The 12,765-nt window shown below is 51.8% G+C and overlaps 1 protein-coding gene and 1 long non-coding RNA gene across 9 annotated transcripts in view; one reads left to right on the forward strand and one right to left on the reverse strand.

The window, feature by feature from the left end:
* Positions 1–24: 24 nt before the first annotated feature.
* The window catches only part of BCAT2 (branched chain amino acid transaminase 2), a 15,090-nt gene continuing 2,349 nt past the window's right edge, over positions 25–12,765 (reverse strand). For 4 of the 8 annotated variants that reach the window (XM_005596383.4, XM_070224680.1, XM_001489378.5 and 1 more), the window contains 10 exons: positions 10,723–10,797; positions 10,196–10,399; positions 5,546–5,656; positions 5,346–5,465; positions 5,086–5,249; positions 3,255–3,397; positions 3,005–3,090; positions 2,661–2,801; positions 2,514–2,588; positions 25–1,449 (listed from right to left, as the gene is read on the reverse strand). In XM_005596383.4, the coding sequence (XP_005596440.1) occupies positions 1,411–1,449; positions 2,514–2,588; positions 2,661–2,801; positions 3,005–3,090; positions 3,255–3,397; positions 5,086–5,249; positions 5,346–5,465; positions 5,546–5,656; positions 10,196–10,378 (1,062 nt within the window). In that variant the 5' untranslated portion in view covers positions 10,379–10,399; positions 10,723–10,797 and the 3' untranslated portion in view covers positions 25–1,410. Of the gene's footprint in view, positions 1,450–2,513; positions 2,589–2,660; positions 2,802–3,004; positions 3,091–3,254; positions 3,398–5,085; positions 5,466–5,545; positions 5,657–10,195; positions 10,400–10,722; positions 10,798–12,765 lie in introns of all 8 variants that reach the window. The other 4 variants (XM_070224678.1, XM_070224677.1, XM_070224676.1 and 1 more) reach the window with 1 other exon arrangement.
* Positions 11,057–12,765, forward strand: part of LOC138915938 (uncharacterized) — a 4,407-nt gene continuing 2,698 nt past the window's right edge. The window contains exons 1-2 of the long non-coding RNA XR_011422445.1: positions 11,057–11,177; positions 11,583–11,715. This is a non-coding gene — a long non-coding RNA (uncharacterized lncRNA). The remainder of the gene's footprint in view (positions 11,178–11,582; positions 11,716–12,765) is intronic.

Below are 12,765 nucleotides of genomic sequence, written 5' to 3' on the forward strand. Positions count from 1 at the left end.
AGAAAGCAAATTGCCGAAACAAGATTACAGCAGACAGAGAGTTTATTCACAAGGCAGCCAAGTGAAGAGGTGAGAGAACAAGTCTCAAATCCGCCTTCCCAAAAATGGGCACTCAGGGATATTTATGGGGTAGGAGGGCAAGGCGGTCTGACGTGTGGGGATAGATAATTGGAGGTGAGAAGAGGTGAGATAATTGATCTGCACAAGCATAGTCAAGGTTCATGGCTCTTCAGAGGACGCATGTTCTCAAAATAGTGGTCTTAGCATGATCGGAGGGTGGAGTTTTCAGCCTCGTGACGTCAAAAAAGGTCACTTATCAGGCATCTGCGTGGGCCCAGTTGGTGGGTTGGTGCACTCAACCTGTGTGAACTGGACAAGGGGTCCTAATTCCTGGAAAACAGCTCAAACGTCCATTACCACGGTGACCCAGGCACCAGGGAGCTGTTATCTGTAGGAACCTAGTGGGAGACGGATAATATATTGCCTAAGCAGCACAGCTAACGTGGGGGGGGGGGGGGGCGCAACAACTAAAAGCTATAATTAATAATTGTAAAAGAAATATTTGAATTACTAGCCACCTAATCAGTAATGACTATCTGTTTACTGGCGTCACTTGGGGGCCAAAATTGAGGCCAGAGAGGAGGCTGGGACAAAGACCTAGGCAGGAGAAGACAAGGTTTGAGCCAACACAGGGCCCAAGAGACAGAGAGGAAGAGACAGACAGGGCAGAGTGACAGGGCTTGGGGACTGATGGGGAAGGGTTACAGTACCAAGGGGTCTGGCCTAGTGACTGGATGTATGGTCAGCTGTCCCCAAGATGGGGACGTGGGGGAGGCGCTGATTAGCAGGGGAAGATGGTAAACTCAGTTTGTGATAAAGTCGAAAAACCTCTCACATCAGAGAAACTGCCAGGACATTCGGGGCTCGGACCACTGGGTCCTTGAAAATGAAACAGGCTGAGGACCGCGATTCCTGGTTAAAATCCTAGAGTCCCTGACTTGCATCATTGGAAATGACAGCTACCATCTTGTTCTTTGGCATTGTATTTCAAAATTGCAGCAAGAGGAGGAAAAAAATATGTTATCAACGGCAGCACCGGGAGATCCGGCTTGAGAACGGAAAGATGCGGAGTCGGGGGCTAAGTGCATCCTTGACCCCACAACACGGAGCAGCCGGGAGTCCAGATTCTCGAGGCCTGAGAGATGGGACTAGGGGCCCAGACGCTTGGGTCAGGCCCTTAAGGCTTTGGGAGTGTAGCGACCACGGGGGCACGCCAGAGACCAAGGCGTCCGGGCCCCTATTTATTTTATATTGCACTTCAGGTGAGTCATTGGTAGGGAAGCGAGGGTCAGGCAGACTAGATGCGACACGTCAGTGGATCCGAGGAGTGGTCGGGCACAGCCCGCTGCGTCACACTGGGAACATCCACTCGTGGGCTCCTGTTCCATACTGCAGAAAATAGAGGGCGGGCATGAGAGGGACGCCATACTGCAACTCCCAGCAGGCCCTGGGGCGTCCCAGGCTGAGTGCTGGTAGAGTTGCACCCCCCAGGACCTCATGGGAAATGTAGTCCATTTCCCGGAATCCTGCAACAATCACGGTGGGGGGGGGGGGGGGGAGAATCGCAGCAAACACGGCGCAGAGGAAGAAGGGAAATGTAGTTCTCCAAAGACGAGTAGTTGTTAGGCCCCAAAGGCTCTTGGAAAAAAATCGTTTTCAGCTGAGAAAGCCCGGATAGTCAAGAGAGGTGTGGTTCTAGGACCCGCTGCACAGGAGTTTATGGAAGCTAAGAGGAAAGATGGCTCTAGGTCCAGTGCAGGAAAGGAGCCCAGAAGTTCTCAGGAGAGATATCTCAGCTCAGACGAATGGAAATACCTCCAGAGGCTTATGAGAGGAAACATTCCTGGGGCAGAGAGGGGGCCAAGGTCCAGAGGCTTGTAGAGGAACATTACTCAGGCCAAAGGGGTAGCCCAGGGCTCTAGGGTATCCACCAGGACGGACTTCGTGGCCAGAAGGCTGGCTTAAAGTCCCAGAGGCTCATGGGAAGGGGATTTCAATCCCGGGAAGGACACACATGTGCAGCAGAGGCTCACGGTAAGGGATTTCTCCCACTGGAAAGATACTCAGGGCCGCAGAGACTCGTGGGAAAGGGGTTTCTCCCACGGGAAGGATACTCGGGGCCGCAGAGACTCATGGGAAGGGGGGTTTCTCCCACGGGAAGGATACTCGGGGCCGCAGAGACTCATGGGAAGGGGATTTCTCCCACGGGAAGGATACTCGGGGGCTGCAGAGGCTCATGGGAAGGGGATTCCTCCCACGGGAAGGATCCTCAGGGGCAGCAGAGGTTCAGGGAAGGGGATTTCTGAAGCCAAGGGTCCAGAGGCTCGCAGGAAAGGGTCATTTAGCCCCAAGAGGGATTCTAGGCCACAAAGGCGCTCAGTTCAAAGGCTCGTGGGACATGAACTTCTCTGGGGAACAAGCATCTAGTGCATTTCCAAGCGAGTGCACCTCACCTGAATCGCCTTCAGCTCCTCCTGGAAGCGGAGGATAAGCTCAGGCCCATTTTCCATGGTGGGAATGTGGAGGTGCTGGGGAAGACAATGCCGTGAGGACGGGCCTCCTCCCCCTTCTTCCCATCTCCAGTGGCAGCCCCTCCTCACCTTGCCTTCGTACAGGATTTGGTGCACAGGGCAGACCTGGCAAGCGGTGCCTGAGCCAAAGATTTCCCGGACCCGTCCTTCCTCCAGCGCCCGCAACACCTCTTTCATGGTGATCTTCCGCTCTACCACGCGGAACTCACCCTGCAGGCCAGAGACAGAAGCATAGGAGTCCAGCCTCTCCCTCCCTAAGGATGCTGAGAAAGACAGAGAGCCAAGCGAGGGAGACACACACCCAAAGAGAGGGGGGCAGGGACATGCCAGTGTGCCCCAGCCCCATGATGCTCTGGGCCCCCAACACAGCAGCATCCCACCACTCCCACTGCCCGAAGACACCACGTCCTCACCCAGGACTGAGCCAGGTCCAGCAGACTCTGTCTAACCACTCCAGGCAGGATGACACCGTCCAATGGGGGCGTCACCAGTTCCAGCACTGGATCAGGTGTAGGGAAGGGGGTGTTACCCCACACCCTCATGCACACCCTCCCATCCTCTGAGGAGGCCCCCACCCCCAATCCCTGAGACCTGCAGTCTGCTAGGAATTTATGGTACCACCCACTTCCACCAGGGCTTGGGTTGGGTCATGGGTGGGCTCACCCCCATCCTCGTGGGTCCAGTAGACGAAGATGTTCATGGTTCCCACCTCAGTGAGCTGGTGGTCAGGCCCATACAGCCAGAGGACCTGTTCACAGCCCTTCCTTTTTGCCTGCTGTTGCACAAACACCGTGGGCGCATAATTCCTGGTAGAGAGCAACATGGATGACCAGGGCAAGGGACCCCCATCCTTCCCCACTGTGGCCTTAGATGGGTCTTTAAGTACCAGGGCTGACCCTGCTCTCCCCAACTCACAGCCCTCCAATGACTCCCCAGGGCCCCCGAGACAGAATCCCTGGGCTGTAGCTTGAGGTCACGGCTCTAGGTTGTCCGTCTCCCCTCACCCCCCTTTCCCCACTCTCCAGATCACAAGTGCATCACTGTTTGCTTTGCTGAGATCACTTCCTTACCCAGCTCCCCAACTGACCAAACCCCCAAGTGTCCTTCCTTCAAAACCACCTGTGATGTTGCCTCCTTTCACAGCCGTTTCCAACCCTCAGGCTGGGTTCCAGGCCTTCTCTGGGCTCCCCCAATAAATTAAGCCCCCTCGATGACTTCCCATATCATCCTTTCAATACTGTCTCACCCAAAGCCGACCCTTCACCTGGTCACAAGCCACCCATGGCTCCCTACCACCTTGGGATAAGATCCCAGCCCTTCAGTCTGGTGTTCAGGGCCTGTCCTGGTCAGTGACTACTTGTTAAGCCTTTTGCAAAAACCAGACTTATTTTTCTTTGCTGCCAACTTCTTTTTTTTTTAAGATTTTATTTTTTATTTTTCACTCCAAAGCGCCCCAGTACATAGTTATGTATTTTTTTAGTCATAGGTCTTTCCAGTTGTGGCATGTGGGACGCCGCCTCAGCATGGCCTGATGAGCGGTGCCATGTCCACACCCAGGATCCGAACTGGCAAAACCCTGGGCTGCCGAAGCGGAGCTCGAACTTAACCACTTGGCCACGGGGCCGGCCCCTGCTGCCAACTTCTGTGACTCTGCCCCCCCAGCCTGTCCCCACACATGTGGCCCCCAGGATTAGAAACTGTTTACCATCTTTTGTACCCAGGAAATCATCTCCTTTCTACCCATCACACTCAGCTGAGGTGTCACCACCTCCTCCGTGAAGACTTTCCCAATGCCCCAGTCACCTCCATCAGAGCACATGCTGCCCTAGATATTAGGACTCCCACAAGCCTGGGAGGCCCTGGAGGGCTGGGCCTGGATCTGACTCATCTGTATCCCCAGCACAAGGGCTGGGCCCTCAGGAGACATCACAAGATGTGTGTTGAAAGGACCTGAATGAACTACCAGCTGGGGCCACACTTGCCGTCCCAGCATACCCTTACACCCCCACCCAACCTGATCACCATGCAGGAGCCCCTTCCTACTACTGCAGGAGCCAAGGCCCCTGGGGACAGAGAGTTACTCAGACAGTTCACACACAGGGTGATGGGCGCTGGAGGCCCAGGGGACTGTAGAGCTGGGCCTGGGGGCACCGGCAGAGCCTGGGTGTTCAGGGGAGGCCACCTGGGGGAAAGATTCATTTCTGGAGGCTTGGGGGGGGCGATCCTGGTTCCCCCACTGACCTCTACCCAACCCCTTCCCATCTCTGAGACAATCTGTCCACAGCACTTAGCACAGACCCCCCTCCGCAAGTCCCCCCCACACATTGCCAATGACATCACATCCCAGTGTGCGAGCAGAGCTGTCCCCAGCCATGAGAAACAGGAAGGGAAGGACAGGAGACATCCAAAGACACACCCCAAAGTGCAGGCACTATACCCTGTGTCTCTGAGTCGGGTGCACCAGACTTTTGGGGGTGGGGGAGGGACTACTTACCCCCCCAGCTTGTAGTCGCCGACCCCACCCACCCAGGCTCGGATGAATGTCGGGTCAGCCAGGAGAGAGACAGGGTTCATGATGCCTCCAGGGAAGTATGAGCCCACGGGGCAGAGAATGACGTACAGCAGGGCTTGTGTGGAACAGCTGACACCTAGAGTGGGCTGCGATGGGCAGGGGGCATCAGGGACCACAGACCCCCCCACCCGGGTCTGGTTCCCCAGCCCCACCGTACGCCCAGTCCCAGGAGGCAGGCCCACCTCATTCCCGATGAACACAGGCCGCACGTAGAGGCTGGTGCCAGCACTGCCAGGAACCCAGTCCTTGTCCACTTCCACCAGGCGGCGGATACACTCGAGCAACTCGGCCTTATCAAAACTCTGGGTGGGATCCAGATGAGTCAGGGGGCCCTCACCCCACCCCATGCCCTCCTCCCTGAAAGCTGGCCAGGGCCCCTCACCGGCAGGCAGAGGCGCAGGGCCGAGCGCAGCAACCGGTCTATGTTGAGCCAGGGTCGGAAGAGGCGCACCCGCTGGTCACTGCCTCTGAATGCCTTCATACCTTCAAAGATCTGTGGGGGACAGGTGGGTGGGGGGCAGAGACCACCTAAGACAGTCATGGAGAGACAATGAAAGACACCAAGACAGAGACTAACACACGAGGATACAGACACAGAAGGATGCAGACACAGGGAGCTGGGGAGACACTAACATGCTGAGCACAGTGATGGAGAGAGAGAGAGAGGAAAGAGAGACAGATACAGAGACCCAGAGAGACCTGAGAAAGCAAAGGACAGAGATGAGAAAAAGCAAACAGAGAGACCCAGAGACAGAGGTACAGAGAGAATGCCCTGTTTAAACCCTTCCCAGGTTACTGCTACTATTTCTCAGGAACGATGACTATGTGGGAGTGATTTTTTTTTTTTTTTTTTTGCAGGGAAAGATTCGCCCTGAGCTAATATCTGTTACCAATCTTCCTCTTTTTTTTTTTCCTCCCCAAAGCCCCAGTACACGGTTACATATCCTACTTATAAGTCCTTCTAGTTCTTCCATGTGAGCCACCACCACAGCATGGCTACTGACAGAAAGGTGGTGTGGTTCTGAGACAGAAATGAACCCAGACTGTTGAAGCAGAGCACACCAAACTTTAACAACTAGGCCATCAGGGCTGGCTCAGAATTGATGTTTTTAAAAAGAGTCCTTGTGTTTTAGAGGAAGACTGAAATGGCTATGGATGAAATAATACAACATCCAGGATTTGCTTCAAAATCATACAGAAAGGGGAAGAGAGTGGAAGTCTGCATGAAACAAGATGGTGCCCAGTAGGTGCTCACCGATGGAGGAGGGTGATGGGGGAGGGGGGATGTTATATTCTTCTACTTTTATGTTTGAAACTTCTCATAATAAAAAGTTTTTTCAAAATACAAAAGGAAAAAATTTGATCCCCACCCCACCCTGTTGTGTCCCCTGGCCTTGGAGGCCCCACAAGATCTGGTCTCTCTCACCTCAGCCTCCCATACTAACAACGCCCACTGGGTCCCCACTGTTGGCCACTTCCTGCTCCCAGGTTTTGCACTTGGTGGGTCCTCTGCCAAGAAACTCTCCTCCTTGCTTTTACTTCATGTCTTCCAATTCACCTCTTAGGGCTCAGCCCTAATGTTACATCCTTCACGGTGTTACGTCCTCATCCCCGGACAACTCAAAGCAGCCTGATTTCTGCCCCATGCTTACCTTTTTCCTTCTTCACTGTTGGCGTCACTACAAATGGGAAGTGCCCCAGGGTCCCCTGTGTCCAGGGCAGTGCTTGGCACAAAGTAGGTTTTTGCTGAATGAGTGAATAACTGAATGCATGAATTAAGAACGAAAAAAAAAATTAAAAGAATAGGGGCAAGAGGTGTGAGGGGGAAGAAGCTTTATCAGATAGTAAAACAGATTATAAACCTACAGTACTTAAAACAGCGTGACACTGATATATGAGTAAACAGAATGAACAATGGAAGAGACTAGAAAGTGATTATAAAGCAATGGGGGGAAACATGGTTAATTCAATTAAATAGTCTTAGAACAACCAAATATCCATCTAGAAAAAAGATATTAAATTGGATCCCTCCCTCACACTTCACACTACAAAAAAATTCCAGGTGGATTAAATATTTAAATGAAAAAAAATTAAACCATAAAAGCTATAGAAGAAAACACAAGATAACTGTTCTATATCTTGAATTGGCTATGGTATTCTAAATATGAGAAACCACAGGAGCCAAAAAAAGAAAAGATTGATACATTCAACTGCATAAGAATAAAACAAACTAGGGAGAGATTTTCAACTCCTATCACAAATGGTTTATCTAACATGTAGAGTACTTCAACAAATAAATTTTTAAAAACCCACCCTGATAGAAAAAACAGCCAAGAAAATGGACAGTTCACAGAAAGGAAATAGTAATGGCTCTTATGCTTGTGAAAAAATGGTCAACTTCATAACTGGGGTGTGTGTGGGTGGGGGAAGGCAAATTAAAATCACTTTGAGATACCTTTAAAACCACTCAGGAGATTGTGAAAGATCTAAAAGTTTGACAAGGGTTGTCCAAGATATGGGGTAAAGAGGCTCTGCTGGTGAGTGTGGAAACAGATACAACTTCTGAAACAATGGATATGGCAATGCCTATAACAATTAAAAGCACACATACCCTTTGACCCCATGGTTCCAGAAATTGAAAAGAGATAAAGATACACTTGCACTTGAAGGAAGTGATGTGTTTACTAGATTGTTTATTGTAACATTGTTTATAATAGTACTACAAGAATAGAAACAACCTAAGTGTCCAAGAATAGGGGATTACCTAAATGAGGCATTGTTAGGATGGAATACTATGCAGCAGCAAAAAAGAAGGAAAAAGTTCTTCAAGAGCTGTTCAGGAATCTCCAAGGAAGAAAGCAAGATGCCAAACAGTGAGTGGACAGGATGCTACTTTCTGTGTGGCAAGAATGGAGTGGACCAATTATACACATCAATGCTGATATCCAAACAGCAGAACTCTGGACGGACATGGGAAGGGGTAATTGGCGCTGCCTCTGGGGGCGGGCAGCTAGGTCGCTGGGAAACTGGGGGGTTCTATACCCTTCTGTACATTTAGAATTTTGAACTGTGTGACTATATGACTCATTTTTTAAAAAGATGTTTTTAATTAAAAAACACCCTGGATGGTGAAGTGGTGCACCTACAACATGACTGACAAACATTAATGTACCATTGAAATTTCACAAGATTGTAACCTATCAATAACTCAATAAAAAAAAACTGAAAAAAAAAACTGACGTAAAAAAAAAAAAAAACCACCCTGGATAAGATTTAAAATTTAAAGATACAGGGAGATAAGGGCATAAAGTAGATTAATGGTTGTCAGGGGCTGGAGCAAGGGGCATGGGGCACGACTCCTTAATGGGTATGGGGTTTCTGTTTGGGGTGATGACAAAGTTCTGGAACTAGACTGTGGTGATGGTTGCACAACACTGTGAATATGCTAAATTGATACTGAAATATAGGCTTTAAAATGGTTAAAACAGTATATTTTATGTTATGTGTGTTATTATCTATGTGTATTATTACCATGATAATAAAAAATAACAATACAAGTGGTTCACTTGTCATTCCACGCGTGGCCCAGAGTGAGGATGACATGGGACGTGACTTTCCCGTGCCTTTGGCTGGCCTCAGTTCCCTAGATGAGAGGGATGGCAAAAAAGTATGTTTGTACACCAGGGCCTCCAAACCTCTTCATGTGCACTCACTCAACTGAAGGAAAGGTACTGGGTCCCCAGCTGGACGACAAGCTGCTGTGTTGGGCTGAAAGGAGAAGTAAATAAATGGTGGTCTCCCCAAACCACCTTCCCGAGGGCATCTGTGGACAGAATCCCGACTGTCTGTCAGTATCTAACTGCCACCGAAGGTGTGTCTCCTCTGCACAAAGTTGACTGGTTCTAGTTAAATGTCCAGAGTAGGTGAGAAAAAAAACTCCTCAAAATTCTGGGGGAAAAAAAAAAAAGAAAGCAAAACACACCCAATGTCACAGAACCCTGACCCAGGGACAAAAATTAGTCAAACGGCAAAGCAGCTACCAGAGCTGCAATATGTTTACCTAAACCTTGTCCCAACTAAAGTTTCCTAAGGTAGACTCCGCTTCCAGCCTTAGCTTTAAGTTGTAAGCCAAATGCCTCCCGGGTCTCTCTCCTCACTGGCCCCTCACCAAGTCCGGCAAAGCCGATCCGCTCCTGAGTCCCTATCTGGGGACAGTCCCATGCTCTACCCGGTCCCTGGCCAAACCCCTGAGCACCCTCACCAGCCCTCCTTTGCCCTCTCTCGCCCAGCCTCCCAAAGCCCTCATGTCCCTGAATCTCTCAGCCTCGTCCCCTCCAGGCCATCCCTTGGCTCCAGCCCCAGCTCAGGCCCGCATCTGCCTATTCTCTTCTCTCTTGACCTTCACCCCAGCCTGACCTCCAGGCCTCCAGCTCATCCTCCACATGGCCTGAGAGGGGTCTCACTATACCCAGAGCTGCCCCTGCCCCTCCCCTGCTCAGAGCCCTCCACGGCTCCCACTGCCCTTGACAAGGTCTTAGCCCCTCAGCTCCTCTGTAGCCCTGATGACATCCTCAGCCTCTCCCACCACACTCCAATCCAACAATTCCCCCAAAATATGCTGGGCTCTTCTTGTACTACCTTTGTACTGGCTGGCCCCTCTCCCTCTAACATCCTAAGCTCCCCTCTTTGCCAGGACAGACCCCACTTTCTTTCAAGTTAGAGGTAGGATTCGGTTAGGTTCCTCTTCTGGCCCCCCACAGTGACTCAGCTGCCTCCATCAGAGCACAGATCTCACTGCGCTGGAGCCAAAACATGGAGTTTTTAAGTGAAGAAACTGGGTCTGCTCATCTCAAGGAAACTGGCATCACCCAACACGGGGCCTGGAACATGGGAGGCCTCAGAAAATGCATGATGAAGGCATGGAAAGAGGAAACACACAAAACGCAAACCCAGGAAGGTGGCCCCAGCAAGAGACACAGCAGGAGGGAAGAGATGTAGAGAGGAATGGGAGAGAGGTCGGCTGCCATGCTACCTGCATTGAGTAGTGAAGGCCGGAGCAGGCCGGGTGCAGCATGAGGTTCTGGAAGGGCTGGATTCGGGGCTGGCCCCAGCCTTTCTCCTCCTTCCATTCCACCATCAGCATGTGGTCAGTGAATATCTTCCCAAACACCAGGGGCTTGCTGAGGTCAGGCTTCTGATGAGGCGCCTGCGTCATTTCCAGCTGCAGATCTGCAGCCTGAGAAAAGACAGGGACACGGGGTGTCCTAGAATCCGGCCACAACCTCTAAACTGAAAAACTGCAACTCCCATGAACCCCTGGAGCTAAGACCTAGAGAGTAGAGGGACCTGTAGCCCCACGGGCTTCTGGGACATGCAGTTTCACTTCTCTCCCACTAGCTAATGGCAGGCCATTAGGCTACCCTATTGCCACCCACCTTCACCTTTGGGCCCTGGACCTTCTGCAGATGCCCAAATCTAGCCCCCAGCCCTCTCCTCCCTCAGACCGAGGAGTCCCAGCCCCTCCTCCTTAAGATGCAAAAGTATATCTCCTCCTTTCACCTTGAAGTCGGACGAGGCATATCTTCTGGGACCACACAGAAGCCAAGTGACAGGGAGAAGTTTTCGGGCGCAAATCTGGGGGTGGGGTCAGAAGTAAGAAAGGTCGTGAGGCCAGGAGAGAGAGAAGAGGGCCCTGGCACCCCTTTTGCCACCTCTTGCACATAGGAGGTCCCTCTGGCCTGCTCTGTCCCAGGTCCAGCACATCCGAGACAGGGCATGTGGCCCTGGCCAAGACCTTTTCCCTGTCCTGATCAGCATGCAGCAGCAGGATATCCTGAAGGAGGCCAAGTCCCCTTTATGCCCCTACAAGGGCCATCCCTAGAAAGAGTTGAATCAGCCCCCATTCCCTCCTCCACGTTGGGGCAAAGTCAAACGCAGGCACCTCCCACCCCGGGGAACTTTGGCCCCAGCCCTGAGAGCAGCTCAGACCGAAGACGATGAGGGAAGGTGTGCAGGTAAGTGAAGCCCTCCCTGGGGGACCCAAATCCTGACAAGAGTTCGAAAAGTAAGAGACCTATGTATAGATCATGCTCCCCAGGAATAGCCCCCAGCCCCCTCCGCCCTCAGACCCAGGAATCCAAGCCTTTATTCTTTCAGGGTATTCGATCAACTCGGCTCAGATTACCTGAAGCTCCTAATCCTACACCTTGGACATCAGTGATTCCAATTTTGTTCAGATCTCAGGGCTGAGGGGCAGCTACATGGACCTGGGGGCCACCCTAGTCGTCAACAGATACTGCTCAGATGAACACTTCCCTTGTGGTCCTGGCCGGGGCGAGCAGGGGAGAGCAGTTCTGGCTGTGTCCAGCAGGGTGGCCTCTCCCCAGTGTTCTTTGCCCTCACAGTGCCTCTTTCTCCAGCCCGGCAGGAAGGCAGCTGGCTCATGAGGATGGGGGAGACGGAACAGCCTAGCCTGCTCCTGCCTTGTGAGCTGGGTGAGCTGACACCAGTCAGTGAGAATGGACGTGAACGGCCGCAGTCGCTGGTCGGTAGGTGAGTCATGGGGAGAGGGGGGCTGCAGTGCTGCAAAGTCCTAAAGTCTGAGCCATGAAGTCTGAGGAGGGGCCCTGGATGGTGTGGGGTCCAAGGGCTTCTGGGATGATCAGAGTGTAGGTCCTTGGTATGGCCTCTAGGTGGCGATGTGTAGCCTGCCCAAACCCGTGGGTACGTTTCTGTCCAGCACAGGACACTCACAGTATGGAGAGAATACGGACACACGCGAGAAGCCAGCCAGCATCTGGGTGGGAGAGCGGCCCTCAGAGGGAGCCAGAATGGATAACGATAAAAGAGTATGAGAGGGAAGACCATGATTGTGAAAATGACAGACATGCAGCAATAAAAACACAAACATTAACAGACAGAAATCAGGGCCAAGAGATGTCAAAACAGATATGATCTTAAAGAGAGAGAGAGACTGAGACAAGAGACAAAGGGAGAGAAACTCAGGCAAAGCAAAACCTGGAGAAATCAAGAAAAAACACTGAAGGGGGGCATAAAGAGAAGTCATGAGAGAGAGAACAAGGGAAGAGGAGAGAAAGACGAAAACCAGACTTCAGGTGACAGAGCACAAACTGAAAGGGAGATGCAGAGAAATGAAGAAAGACTAGGAGAGACAGCGATGCTAACATCTGGAGAGAAACTGTCTCAGTGTGACTTAGATACAGAGATACCCAGGAGGGAGAGAAAGCAGAGGCAGAAAAACACACCCACAAAGCAGAGACAAGGTGCTGGGCTCGGGGTCCCATTTATAAATCTGCACTGGCCTTAGAGACCCTGTCACACTAGGAGAAGCTACCTTCACCCTTCCAGGATATTTCTCTAGGGACAGGGGTCTTGCCTCAGCTCAGAGAAGGTGCCCCACCAGGTGACACCCCAAGCCACAGGGATTGGGCCCAAAGGAGACTCTCAGATGGTAGATGGGCTTTGGGACAAAGAATGTACAAGGACTGGGGCTGAATTAAGAAATGGAGAAGGCGTGAGGCGGAGTGCCAGGGCAGGCCTCTGTAACAAGATGGAGCCTCGTCCAGTGTCTCATGACAGCCC

The sequence above is a fragment of the Equus caballus genome, chromosome 10 (assembly GCF_041296265.1).
Source record: "Equus caballus isolate H_3958 breed thoroughbred chromosome 10, TB-T2T, whole genome shotgun sequence".
NCBI lineage: Eukaryota > Metazoa > Chordata > Mammalia > Perissodactyla > Equidae > Equus > Equus caballus.